Source organism: Camelina sativa, chromosome 4 (assembly GCF_030686135.1).
Source record: "Camelina sativa cultivar CO46 ecotype springtype chromosome 4, ASM3068613v1".
Taxonomy (NCBI): Eukaryota; Viridiplantae; Streptophyta; class Magnoliopsida; order Brassicales; family Brassicaceae; genus Camelina; species Camelina sativa.
The window spans coordinates 25,701,994-25,714,989 of NC_141883.1; the positions used below are offsets into that span (position 1 = coordinate 25,701,994).

Below are 12,996 nucleotides of genomic sequence, written 5' to 3' on the forward strand. Positions count from 1 at the left end.
AACCAGTATGTATGATAGGAATACCAGTACCGTCGCCAAGAAGAACATTGTCACCACCATTGTATGGGTGATGGAGCGAGAGATTGTGCAGATCACTGGTCATGTGATGTGTGGCGCCGCCATCCATTATCCATGGACTTGCAGAGGACGCAGCGCCTAAAGCTAGATTGGCTCGTGGTTGCCAGGGACGAGGCTGAGACGGCTGTTGAGTATGATAGTATCCTTGATGTTGCTGAAGTTGACGGCAACGCTTGGCACTATGTCCGTGCACACCATATAACTGACACCTGCCCTGATAGCCTTTGGTCATCCGAGTATCCTGAGGTTGAGTATCGGACCGAGGAGAGCCATTGTTATGCCAGGACTGGGAGGAGCGGTGGTTGAGACGACCATGGTACGGGCGTTGGCGAGAGGCAACATTGGCAGTAATCGGAGCAGGGCTAGAGAGAGAATGGGAAACAGCCAGTAACTTGGCTTCCTTGTTAAGCAGTTTCTCGTGAACTTCAATGACAGTGGGAGGCGTGTCACGACCTTCCATTTGATCAATAATAGACTTGTATTCCTCTGGAAGGCCATCGAGTATGAACTCAATCTGTGCTTCATGTTCAACCGGTTTACCAAGTAAAGCAAGCTGATCAAAGCGAGAGGTAAGGCCTTGTAGATAATCATCAACGGTTTTGTCACCTTTGGTGTAGTGCTTCAGCTGGATGCGAAGCTGTTGAACATGTCCCTAACTGGGACTTGCATACGTGACTCTAAGCTTCGTCCACATCTCAGAAGCAGATTTGGTTTTGGAGACAACCGATTGAATGGATAGGGAAAGAGTACCTAGGAGACCACTATAAATAAGTTTGTCCTGGCGGCACCATTTTGTATAGTCGGGATTTGGGGTGACCTGAGTATTGACTGTGATTGTTGGATCTGGTGGAACAGAGGACCCATCAAGATGGCCTGCAAGACCATAGCCGTCAAGCAGGGAATGGATCTGTAGACTCCAGGTCATGTAATTGACAGAGGTAAGTTTGTTGATGTTTGTCATGTTGATATTAAGAGGTGACTGTGTAACATCAACTGGTTCTGCAGCAGCCATGGTAAAGGGAAAGAAAAGAAAGGAGAAAGAAGAAGATAGATAAGTAAGAAAAGAAGAGAAGAGGAAAGAAAAGCGGCGGTAAAAAAAATATATATTATTAGGCTCTTGATACCATGTTAAAAATGCTTGTGTGATATATTTCTCAATAGTACAGAGAATGTTTATATACAAGATAGGAGGAGGAGACTCTAGGTTAGACCATAACTATACATTCCTAATATGAGTCAAATCATATATTCTTGAGTATCTTGTCATATCTCTTACACAAAGTGAATGAGCAATCGACGCAGGAGTAAAGTGAATATTAACTTTCTAGAAAAATGTCCGACCTATGTAAATGTAAAATGTTAAATCCGTAATCTTGATGATATCACAACCAGTCGTTTGCCCCCTAGTCAATAATCTGTAAACAGAGATAAATTTTTGACGCTTCGTACTTGCTTTGCAAGTTACACATGCAAGGAACCAAGGAGACAGAGAGGACTCCATTTACTACTTCAATTTGAATTATCTAAAATAGTAATAACCAACTAAAACTAAAGTGGTAAACACAAACCGAAAGTTGATCCTCCCGAGCTCTGGTTGCTTCGAAAACAATCCGCAAGTAGATGTCCAATCCTCCGGATTAGGTCCTGATCCTGGAAGTGGTACCAAATTCTCGACGTAAGGAGATATAACCGAAATATTTGAGGAGAGACAGCAAATCTCATCTTTCGCTGGATGATATTTGAACAACCTCTTGTGATTGTCATAAAAGACAAGATTCCCTAACTTTGAAACTGTGACCAGCGTGAACCAACATGGGTGGTTGTTAATAATGATACTGGCTAACTTTATGGAGTGAGTCTTACTCCATATATCTCCCTGAGAATCTATCATGCTGAGTATTTCTAGTTCCCATTCTGGCGCCTTTTTGGTTTTGGCTATGGCTAGACGGCCCTCAAGGTTCACCATGTGGATTTCCCAATTAAACCACGTACCTGGAACCGACACATTGCGGAACTCTAGTGTGTGAAGATCCAAGGCTAGTAAATTGAAACACCAGAAAGTGTATAACCAGTAGATTGACCCATTCACACACACTGACTTCCTTCCCACATCGACCCTGTGAGGAGGTGGATTAAGTTTCCTCCATTCACCAGTTTCAAGATCAAGAACCTCGCATTCTTCAACAGGAAAAAAACACATCCTCACCACTTTGTAGCAATCCGTAACTTTGTCTCTGCCGAATCCCATAGCCCAATTTCCCGGAAAGAAAGTGAGGTATGGTTTGTCTGCAAATTTTTTTGAACTTTTCAGACAACTCTCTAATCCATATTTGATGACTTAAGACTCTTATATACAAAAGCATATAAACACAGATTACCTCTTAGCTGACGTTCAAGAATAAAGGAAGGCACGGGATGATCTGGGGTACAAGGGAATCGCCGGAGTTGTCTGATCGATGGGTTCAAAACATTGATCCTACCTGGTTCTGGGATGCAGACCAAACCCTCACATGTCAGGGACGGTCGTGTGGCATCATCATCGCAGTGGTTTAAATAAACCATATCGATCTCTTCGTCACTTTCGAATCCCGACTCGTTCCGGTCTCCTCCGACAGCCAGGATTTTCCGGCGGTTGTTGTTCTGAACATTCATACGCCTCTCCACGAACAACTTCGATTCCAGAATTGATCTCCATTGTTTTGAAACAGTTTTGAATTTGAGTATTGATTTCAAAGGCAATCCAAGAAATATTTCTTCAAGTAGCTCGGGAACTATGTAAAGCATCATCGTCGGATTAGGTTCTGCAAATTGCAAAACTAAACTCGAAAGTCCAGTTTTGTCTTTTTTTTTTAATTTATATATAGATAAATCACAACTGTATGGAAAAAAAAACTAAATCACAACTGTATAAAACTACTTAATAATATCAGACGACAAAAAAAATCCCAAAAAAGGAAAAAAACTTTTTAATTTTACCAGAAACCACCCGAAATATTTCATTATTTACTATTTAGCCCAGCCAAATTCTAAAAGGAATAATTTAGGTCACCTCTATCTCTCTCTTGTGCTCTCGTGCAGCCGAAGATCCTTCTCTGATCGTCACTCAAATCCAGTAAGCTGAATTTCCTCTTACTCTTCAATTTCCTAAACTCCAAATGAATAATTTCTTCAATTAAAGTTTTCGTCCTTGGATCTTCAGTTTTCTTGACTGATTCAGCTAACATTAGCGATTTGTCGGATTCTTTCAAATGGTTTTCGTCTAAAACTCCAAGTCAACCTAGAAACTTAAGTGATCCAACGAGAAAGGAGCTTTTGCAGCCAACTACTCTGCCTTCTCCTTATCTATCTGAGCTTCCTGTTCTAAGCACTTCTGCTTTAATGGCTTAAGCGATTCCTCCATTTCATGCAGCCGAGCCAAAGAAGCCTCCACTTTCTTCTTCTTTTCCTTTACTTCCTCCACTTTCTTCTCCAACCAATCCATCTTAAACCCTGCATCTTTCATGTATGCCAGTGCAATGCCTGTATCAGACAGATCATCATTGGAGAGGTCTTGAGGAGATTGGCATAGCTTCTTGGTTATGCTGAGAAGGACATTCATGTACCCTGTCCTCAAATGCGGGTTCTTCGAACGGAACTCTAATTCAATGTCTGGATGTTTTCTAAATATCCTTTTCACATGTAGGAACTGCATGTGGAAACAGAAAAGGAATTAATAAAGTAAACTCATAGCCATGTGTATATATATAGCTAGATGTATTGCTTTCAACTTCTCTATATTATAATTAGAAGGGTTTGTTTACCTGTGAAGGAAGAACTTGAACCCCATCGACAACTGACAAGGTTTCAGCGCCATGATGATTTGGCTTTATTTTTTTCAGAGGACGGCAAGGCACATCTAATTTCCCAATAAATTCAAGAACCTTAACTTCGGCAACAATCTTTAAATCTCCGTTCACCAGAAACCCACTATTTAAGGCCTTAAGAGGAACCATTTCTGAGAAACCCCAGTAGACACAGTTGGAATCAAGCCAGTGTTGTCTTTCTGTAAAGTCACGAAAACATAGAGCTGATCAAACAAGCATTTCTTGCACAATACGTAACTAGAATCACGTAGCAGAACAAGTCCCACGAACTATAAAAATCATAAAAATTGAACTTTTAAACTCATATATACACTAAGCGTTCCTGGAAATACACACCTCGCATGTAGGAGACTTCAAGTGGGATTTGGTTTACGATAGTAAAAGAAAACTTGACGTGTCTTCTCCATCCAGCAGGCAATGATTCATAATCAGAAACCTTTAAATACAGAGAGAGGTTATTAGGGGAGTTATTTCCCTTGGGATAAGCCAGAAGACGCCTGCAAGCACACAACATAAAAAAAAAGCAAAGAAAACAATCAGAAAAAAAAACAAAGGAGAATACATTATCATCCCGTAAACCTAAACCCTAAAAAAGGACTAAAATATTAGAAGGCAAGTTCGTCTTTGTACCAATTGCAGCCACCAACCACGAACTGATCAGAATATAGAAAATCAGATTGCAAGGAATTGAAATTCTTAATCACCCAAGTGAATTTCTTAATCACCCAAGTGAATTTCTTAATCTTAACAACTTGCTTCTCCATTGATCTTGATGTTAAGAAGAGAACGTGAAACCCTGGAACCGAAATACATGAATCTAGTCAATCGAAACAACAACACTCACAAAGTCACAAGCAATAGAAAAAGTTTGACAAGATAGATTTCAATTAGGAATCCAATCCTCGAAAAACTTATATTGACAGATACTTTGTCTAGGCATCGTCCTTATATAGTTTGATACTTTAACCCCCAAAATTTGGTAATGGTAGTTTAACATATTTGGATATATGCATATATGCGATTAGATTTAGTAACATATTTAAAAAATACTCAATTTCAATGATAAAAGAGTATTTATTTATCGATGGTCTAGTTTCATAATAAATATATTTAGGTAATTTAACATATTTAAAAATACTCAATTTCATTGATCAATTTAACCCATCTCTTCTCTTAATAGAAAAGAGAGACCGAAATATCTCAAAAAGAAATACTCCATAAACAAACTTGAAGTAAACCACAAACTATCGAGTCGTCCAGGAACCACATTACTTCTTACAAGAAACACAATGCATTAAAGAACGGCTCATCAAAACCACGAAATATATAACATCCAACCTAAGCAGCTTATCAGAACTATATATAAGACCAAGAAGATAAAAGCCGTTAAACAACATCATCGAACGAGAGAGGAGCTCTGGCTACAGACACATCAGCAGTACCATTTCCTTCAGGGAAGGCCATAAGACGCCTGCAAAGAAAATTTAGTCAATAAACAATTTCACAAGAAAAATAAAACCCTAAATAGATGAAATCATTGGAAAAATAAGTTCAATTCTTACCACTTGCAGCCATCAGCGACGAATTCATCCGAGTAAATTATCCTGGATTGGAAAGAGGAGAAAATCCTTAATCACCCAAGTGAACTTTTTGTAATCAACTTCTTTCCCCATTCTTATCTGCAATCAATCTACCAGAACGCAAAGACAAGTTTAAAAAAAGAAAAAAAAAAAAAACCGTAGAAGTAATTTTGTACACAATCGAACAATCAAGCAACAAAACCTAAACGAAGATCCAGACACTCTTAAAACATCAAACAAAGTACCATAATCGACATAGAGAAACAGAGTTTACGAAATCAAAAGATTAGTGTTTAAAGATTTGACCTTGTGAGTGTTGGAAATTGGGGAGTCGGAGAGACTGAACTGAAGATTGAAGAATAGTAGCCCCAAAAGAAGGAAACTTTTTTGATACGACGAACTCTGACTTCTTTGACTAAATTTTTTAGTCGTAAACAAACTTGGGCCGAAGAGTAAGCCCAGTAGAACAGTCTAGAAAAACCTCTTTAAGCGTTTATGTTTTGTTATACCGACACGTTGTTTTAACAAGTGGAGCACAAAACGGCACACAGTTGTCTTTTTAGAAGGTAGAAACGGCATCAAGCTTAGTTGAGGATACTAAGCAGAAGAGGGCAAAAGAAATTACTTATTCAGCAAGAAACACTCAAATCTCTTAATCTTCTCCGGTTAAAAGAGGATATATTTTCGTTTCTCAACTCTACCTAAAATGAAGTTATTAAGTCTTTAAGTGGAAAATACTATTCCTAATTAAACAATGGACAAGACTCAAATTAAGAAGTTCAATCAAACAACATTAGTGAAGCGGAAGCTGCAGCTTTCTCTTTCTCTAGGTCGGTTTCAAGCTCTGCCAATTCCAGCTTTCGCTTCTTGACCTGATTCTCCAGTTCTCTGATCCGTGTGTCGTACTCTACCTGTTTTTCCAAAGCCTGATCGAACTTCTTACGCAACCATTCCAAATTCCACCCTGCTTTTATTAGATCAGAAAGCGTATTGTCTGCTTCCTTCAGGTCTTTCACGCAGAGATCCTTAGAAGCTTTGCAGAGTGTCTTGATTAGCTCAAGCAGAGCATTCATGTAAGCGTTCTTGATGTGTTGATTCTTTAAACTGAAACCCTGTGCGAGATCTGGATGTTTCTCAAAGAGTGCCTTCACCTCATCAACCTGTGATGATCAAACAAATTAAAAATTTATCTCAAATATTGAAACAAGAGGTGAAGAAGCTCTGTATTATTAACATTACCTGCGAAACAAGAACCTGAAAACCGTTGACCTCAATAGTATCATCTTTGCTCTGCAAATCTTCAGATGAAGAGGAATCATCATGAGCTCTCTGTTCACCACGATCAGTACTAATCTCCTCAATTTGTGGTGTACGACTTAATGTGTCAATAACTTCAAGAACTCCTACTTCAGCAGTAATCGTAATCTCCCCATTCAACAAGAATCCACCGTTTATGGGAATAAGTCTGCTTACAGGAACCACATCTCTAATACCGAGATTCTTATTGTTCTTATCAAACCAGCCCCATCCTTCTGTAAATTAAACATGTAACAACAAGATCCATCACTATTTTATTTATCGCCAGTCAATGAATCATGATCACAACCATTGTGCCTATATATATATATATAAATATGATTTACTTTTATGTACGGCATGTGCCTCAGAAAGGTGATTGACTATAGTGAAGCGATACTCCACGTATCTTCTCCATCCACTAGGAAATGGTTCCATAATAACTTCCAGATACACAGAAAAGTGATCAGCATGGCGGTTTCCGTTGGGATTAGCAACAAGACGCCTGCCATAAAGAAAGAAATAAACCAAAAGAAAGTATTATTGAATGCTCGATTGATAATATATATATACGATCACGTTAATAATGGACGAGAAAGAAACTATGCATTTACCAGTTAGCGTCACCAATTTGGATTGGAACAGAGCAACACGACCATCGCAAGTCTTTCACCACCCAACCAAACCTCTTAAATCCTTGATTAACCATTGAAGTGATATAAAGATTCTACTAGATAGAAGAAAACGAGAAAACCCCTTTTAAAAGTTCAAAACCCTAATCAGACGCACTGAAAAAGAATGGAGATGAAGAATCTTGTTTTCTTTTTTTTGTATAAACGGGAGATGTGGCTCTGCGTCGGACGATCATGCAGAGGAAGAAATAGAGGTTTACAAATTGCGCGTCTAGTGTGGTGGTATGTTCGTTGACCCGGATTGATCATAAGACTTTGGGCTGCGTCGGTGCTTTGACCTTAATAAACCGGTTCAATCCTTTTGAACTTTAGCAAACCGTTTCAATTAACAGTAAGGGTTTATTGCAACCCATATCTTGAGAAAGCATAAGTCATCGCAAAATCTGTTTAAATTAAGCGATTGTTATTATTTTTGAGTAGTGTATATTTTCGATTACTTGTAGTCGTACGTACGTATATGTGAGTTACAATATGTGTGTTATTCGCATACTTTTTCGGTCTGTTTATTTTCTCTTGCCGTCAAAAACATACAAATCCAAGAGTGATATATATCAGCTTCTTCCAGTCTGGCGTAACCATAGTGTGAAGGGTTGCTATATGAAAAGCACAATGACACTCCACTCAGAGACGTCAAGTGTGTACTGTTGTAAAATGGACTTGGTTTGTTCATTAACAGGCTCAACAACAATGTATAAGTTGTTAGGATATGTATATAATGAGGGTATAGTTGTAATTAGTATTGATATAAACCTTACTACATAGCTGTATATATACTCTGTACTATTGTCACCGTAATATCATTCAGCTTCCTCTTATATGGTGTCAGAGCATAAAAAGATCTAAAAGACCTAAATTTTTATTTTTTCCGCCGCCATCTTTCTTCTCCTCTATCTTCTTTCTCTTCGTTCTCTTCTTATCGGCCATGGCTGCTCCCAATGAGGTTGTTGTCTCTTCTGATGAATCTTCTCTCGTGAATGTCAACATGTCAAATGTGACTAAACTCACCGCAACAAAATTTTTAATGTGGAGTCGTCAGATCCACGCTCTCCTTGATGGCTATGATGTTGCTGGCTATCTTGATGGTTCCATTTTGCCTCTCGATGCTACTCTAACCACCGCTGGTGTCTCCACGCCAAATCCTGCTTCAAACACTGGAAACGCCAGGATAAGCTCATCTATTCTGGCCTTCTTGGCACCATCACTTTCTCCGTTCAACCACTCTTGTCGAAAGCTTCGACCTCTCGTGATATTTGGGTTACACTCAAAGATACCTACGCCAAGCCTAGTCGTACTCACATCAAGCAGATCCGTGATCAACTTACTCACTGGAAGAAGGGCTCCAAATCCATTGAAGACTATGTCCAAGGATTTACAATCCGTTTTGATCAGCTTGCGTTGCTTGAAAGTCCGATTGCCCATGAAGACCAGATCGACTACATACTTGGTGGTCTCCCCGAAGATTATAAACGTGTCATCAATCAAATCGAAGGACGTGACACCACTCCAACGATCACAGAGGTGAATGAAAAACTCATCAATGAGGAGCTCAAACTTCAATCTATGGTTCACTCTTCCTCGGTTCCAACCACCACAAACACCGTCTCATACAAACCTTCTGGCAGTCATCAGCAGCCCCGTCGCAACACTCGTCATGGTTCGCGTGGACAGCAACATCACTTCTCGCGTAATGATTCTCGTGGTATGGGACATGGTTATCAAGGGAGATGTCAACTGTGTGGGGTGTTTGGCCACAGTGCTCGACGGTGCTCACAGCTTCCGTTTGGTGGTGGTTATCCAGCGTATTCTGGTGGTTCTCCGCAGCCTCCCATGCAACCATGGCAGCCACGTGCGAACGTCGCGATGGCTCCTCCCTATCATCCAGCCAACTGGATCATGGACTCCGGTGCAACACATCATCTAACCTCCGACCTTGCTAATCTCTCCATGCATCAGCCTTACACCGGTGGTGAGGAGGTCACAATCGCCGACGGTTCTGGTCTTCCCATCTCCCAAACTGGTTCAGCATTACTTCCTACTCCATCTCGCTCACTAAAACTTATTGATGTTTTATATGTGCCGAATGTCTGTAAGAATCTCATTTCGGTATATCGGTTGTCTAATGCTAACAATGACTCGGTGCACTTTTATCCTGCTTATTTTCATGTGAAGGATCTCAAAACGGGGGCCCGGTTACTCCAAGGCAGAACTAAGAATAAGCTATATGAGTGGCCGGTCATCAATAATGTCATCACCAGCTTCACCACTTCACCGCAACCACGCACTGATCTCTCCTCTTGGCATTACCGGTTTGGCCATCCTTCTTTACCAGTTTTAAAAACTATTGTCTCTGAGTTTTCTTTACCTTTTTCCTCAAAAACACAACAACAGTTTTCTTGTTCAGACTGTTTCATCAATAAAAGTCATAAATTGCCTTTTCACTCAAACACAATTACCTCTACTCGCCCTCTTGAGTATATCTATTCAGATGTTTGGACATCTCCCCTTCTTTCCACCGAAAATTTCAAATATTATCTTGTGATGGTTGATCATTTTATCCGCTAAAACAGAAATCCTAAGTAAAAGAAGTGTTTGTGGCTTTCAAAGCTTTGGTCGAGAAGAGGTTCCAATGTCCTAGCACAACATTGTATATAATGAGGGTATAGTTGTAATTAGTATTGATATAAACCCTACTACATAGCTGTATATATACTCTGTAATATTGTCACCGTAATATCATTCAGCTTCCTCTTATATAAGTAGCTATAAATAGTGATGAAAACCAGAAAAAGCTACCTTCCACATTGAAAAGAAAAATGAGACTTTTAAAGAAACAACTTAAATGGGGAAATTTTCGCATCCAAAACCGCAGGACCTGGAGGATGAGTTACTTAGTTCAGAAGTTCCGAACGAAGAGTTTGAATCAAAACTCTTTGTCTCTCCAAAGCATTATCCAACTTCTGATTCAACCAATACAACATAAAGCCTGCTTTTGTCAGATCAGAAAGTGTACTGACCAGTGAGTTCCTTAGGCGACTTGCTCAATGTCTTGATTAAGTCAAGAAGAATACCCATGTAGACATTCTTGAGATTTTGATTCTTGAAGTTAAAATTCGATGCGAGATCTGGATGTTTCTCAAACATTTCCTTCACTTGATTAACCTGAAGATGATGTAAACAAGAAAAAAAAATTAGGTCATATCTGTTTGTGTCAAAATATTGAAACAAGAGTTAAAATCATTAATGTAATAGCTTTATTACTTGTGATTCAAGAACATGAAAGCCCTTGACTACAAGAGTTACATCATCCTTGTCCTCTTCAGATGAAGAATAATACTCAAGAACTGTCCATTCACTATCATCACTAATCTTTGCAACTTGTGATGTGCTAATAGCTTCAAAAGTTTCTACTTCAGCAACAATCATGACCTCTCCGTTCACCAAGAAGTCACTATTTATATCATTATGTTTTGTTAGAGGAATCATTTCTTCCCAACCCCATTCCGGAGCTTTCTTATCAAACCACTTTCGCCGTTCTGCAACATTTCCACCCTATTAATTGGTTAATCAACATTGAATAGTTAAAGCACAACTACTAAATCAACTAAAAGGCCTGCCAGTGAACTGGAACATCAAATTGCTACTATCAAAATGACATTAGTGATGAATAGTATCTTACTTATTCACTTTTTCCCATGCATAACGTAATACTCATCAAAAGCTAGATAGATTTACGTACCTGTCTTAACGGAGAATTGCTCGGAAAGTTGATTAACTACAGTTAAGTGAAATTGTGTGTATTGTCTCCAACCACAAGGCATTGATTCGAAATCAACTTGCAGATACAGAGACAAGTGATCACCATTATTTTCCTCAGGGTAGACAAATAGACGCCTGGGAGGAAAAATAAAAGTGAACAACCCAAAAATAAAGAAAGATTCACCGAGTCGTTATATAGATGATTAAATACCATTTGACGTCACGGATCAGAACTGGAACAGAAACATAACAATCTTGTAATTGCAAAGAGGAAAAATTCTTCATAACCCAAGCAAACTTCGTATCACATGGGTTCGTTATTGATGTCATGGAGATTCCTCGTTCGCAAGAAAACAAAACTCTTTCAAAACTCATATTTATAAACCCAAAAACCCTAATCAAACCTTTAAAAGCGTAACCTAACGTAAAATTATATATAGGAGAATATTTCTAGCTTTATTTTTTTTTGTAACAGATATTGTTAGATAGTCTTGAGACACATTCCAACAAACTAAATTCAACATACATAGATTTTTTAGGGATATTTCTTAGCCTATAAGACGGAATATTAATCTTGAATACCTTGAATTTTGTATAGATAGATTAACAATACTTATTTTTACATAGCAGTAAGTTACCTATGTCAAAGCATGTATTGACTTCCAATTGCTCTGTTTCTTCTTATATTTAGGTTCTTAATTTAAAAACAAATTATTGGCTCAAATACTCTGTTTCTGATTTGTTATATATGTTAAAATTTGTATGAATTTGGTTTTTGGTACATGATTAGACGTGCTTTATTAAGGAAAGTTAAAACAAAAACAGAAACAGAGGCAATTTACCTACAACCATCAATAAGTGGTAAGGAAGGTTAAAACAGAACAAGAAACAGAGGAGTTTCACCTAGAACCATCAACCATCAACTAGTGATATCAGACTGGAGTTTCAAACAACGTCGCTGAAATCAAACGGAGTTTCAGCAACCAGAGCCTTTGCTTTCTGTTTCTTCAGATCAGATTCTAAATCCGACAAGTTCAGCTTTCTCTTCTTGACTTGTTCCTCAAGTTCTCTGATCCGAACATCAATGGCCCGTTTTTTCTCCTTCTTCAAGAAAGCTTCGTCCAGTTTCTCACGCAACCAGTGCAACTTCAAGCCAGCTTTTGTCAGATCCAGAACCGTTCGATCAGCTTTCTCTAGATTGTCCATTGTGAGATCCTTAGGCGATGATTGGCACAGTGTCATAATTAGGTCGAGAAGAACACCCATGTAAGCATTTTTGAGCTGTTGGTTCTTTATATTGAAATCTGATGCAATGTCTGGATGTTTTTCAAAGATTGCCTTCACCTGGCTTACCTGTTCAACAAGAAAGGTCAAATTGTTTTCTTACACTCGACTTGAAATTAGAGTTTTATTTGTAAAGTTTCATGCTTTGTTACCTGCGAATCAAGAATCTGAAACCCATTGACTTCAACAACTTCAACAACTTCATTAACATCCTCTGAGGACTCCGACCATTCTTCAGATGAAGACGAGTATCTCTGTTCTTCATCGCTAGATTCACTACACTCTGTGTTCCTAACCATTGATTACGAAGAAAAGATCTCAATTTCAAAAACTGGAGATAGATCTGAGGATTAATTGATCTTTCAGTATTGCAGCAAGGAATGTGGACCAGAGAAGATATTTATATTTGCAAAGTTAAGTGCATTCATTTGTGACTTGATACTCTTG

General features: G+C 38.7%; 4 protein-coding genes, 1 long non-coding RNA gene and 1 pseudogene across 5 annotated transcripts; all 6 read right to left on the reverse strand.

Moving 5' to 3' along the window:
- Window positions 1-1,597: 1,597 nt before the first annotated feature.
- LOC104781744 (F-box/kelch-repeat protein At2g43270-like) lies at window positions 1,598-2,862 on the reverse strand. The gene is made up of 2 exons (XM_010506482.2): window positions 2,457-2,862; window positions 1,598-2,364 (listed from the first exon to the last, which is right to left on the reverse strand). Exons 1-2 carry the CDS (start codon window positions 2,860-2,862, stop codon window positions 1,598-1,600), a joined length of 1,173 nt encoding a protein of 390 aa, XP_010504784.2.
- Window positions 2,863-2,912: 50 nt separating this feature from the next.
- Window positions 2,913-4,731, reverse strand: LOC104784147 (MATH domain and coiled-coil domain-containing protein At2g05410-like). The gene is made up of 4 exons (XM_019244190.2): window positions 4,572-4,731; window positions 4,278-4,438; window positions 3,879-4,120; window positions 2,913-3,763 (listed from the first exon to the last, which is right to left on the reverse strand). The coding sequence occupies exons 1-4, from the start codon at window positions 4,703-4,705 to the stop codon at window positions 3,401-3,403; spliced, it is 900 nt and encodes a 299-aa protein (XP_019099735.2). The 5' UTR covers window positions 4,706-4,731; the 3' UTR covers window positions 2,913-3,400.
- Window positions 4,732-5,137: 406 nt separating this feature from the next.
- LOC104781745 (uncharacterized) lies at window positions 5,138-5,968 on the reverse strand. The gene is made up of 3 exons (XR_015597151.1): window positions 5,828-5,968; window positions 5,504-5,631; window positions 5,138-5,412 (listed from the first exon to the last, which is right to left on the reverse strand). It is a non-coding gene; the product is annotated as an uncharacterized LOC104781745 (long non-coding RNA).
- A 332-nt stretch (window positions 5,969-6,300) lies between these two features.
- LOC104781746 (MATH domain and coiled-coil domain-containing protein At3g58280-like) lies at window positions 6,301-7,526 on the reverse strand. The gene is made up of 4 exons (XM_010506483.3): window positions 7,432-7,526; window positions 7,165-7,322; window positions 6,761-7,053; window positions 6,301-6,681 (listed from the first exon to the last, which is right to left on the reverse strand). Exons 1-4 carry the CDS (start codon window positions 7,524-7,526, stop codon window positions 6,301-6,303), a joined length of 927 nt encoding a protein of 308 aa, XP_010504785.3.
- A 2,842-nt stretch (window positions 7,527-10,368) lies between these two features.
- On the reverse strand, window positions 10,369-11,595 carry LOC104784149 (MATH domain and coiled-coil domain-containing protein At3g58280-like; annotated as a pseudogene).
- Window positions 11,596-12,070: 475 nt separating this feature from the next.
- LOC104781748 (MATH domain and coiled-coil domain-containing protein At3g58280-like) lies at window positions 12,071-12,848 on the reverse strand. Its single transcript, XM_010506484.3, has 2 exons — window positions 12,702-12,848; window positions 12,071-12,618 (listed from the first exon to the last, which is right to left on the reverse strand). Exons 1-2 carry the CDS (start codon window positions 12,846-12,848, stop codon window positions 12,211-12,213), a joined length of 555 nt encoding a protein of 184 aa, XP_010504786.1. The 3' UTR covers window positions 12,071-12,210.
- Window positions 12,849-12,996: the final 148 nt, after the last annotated feature.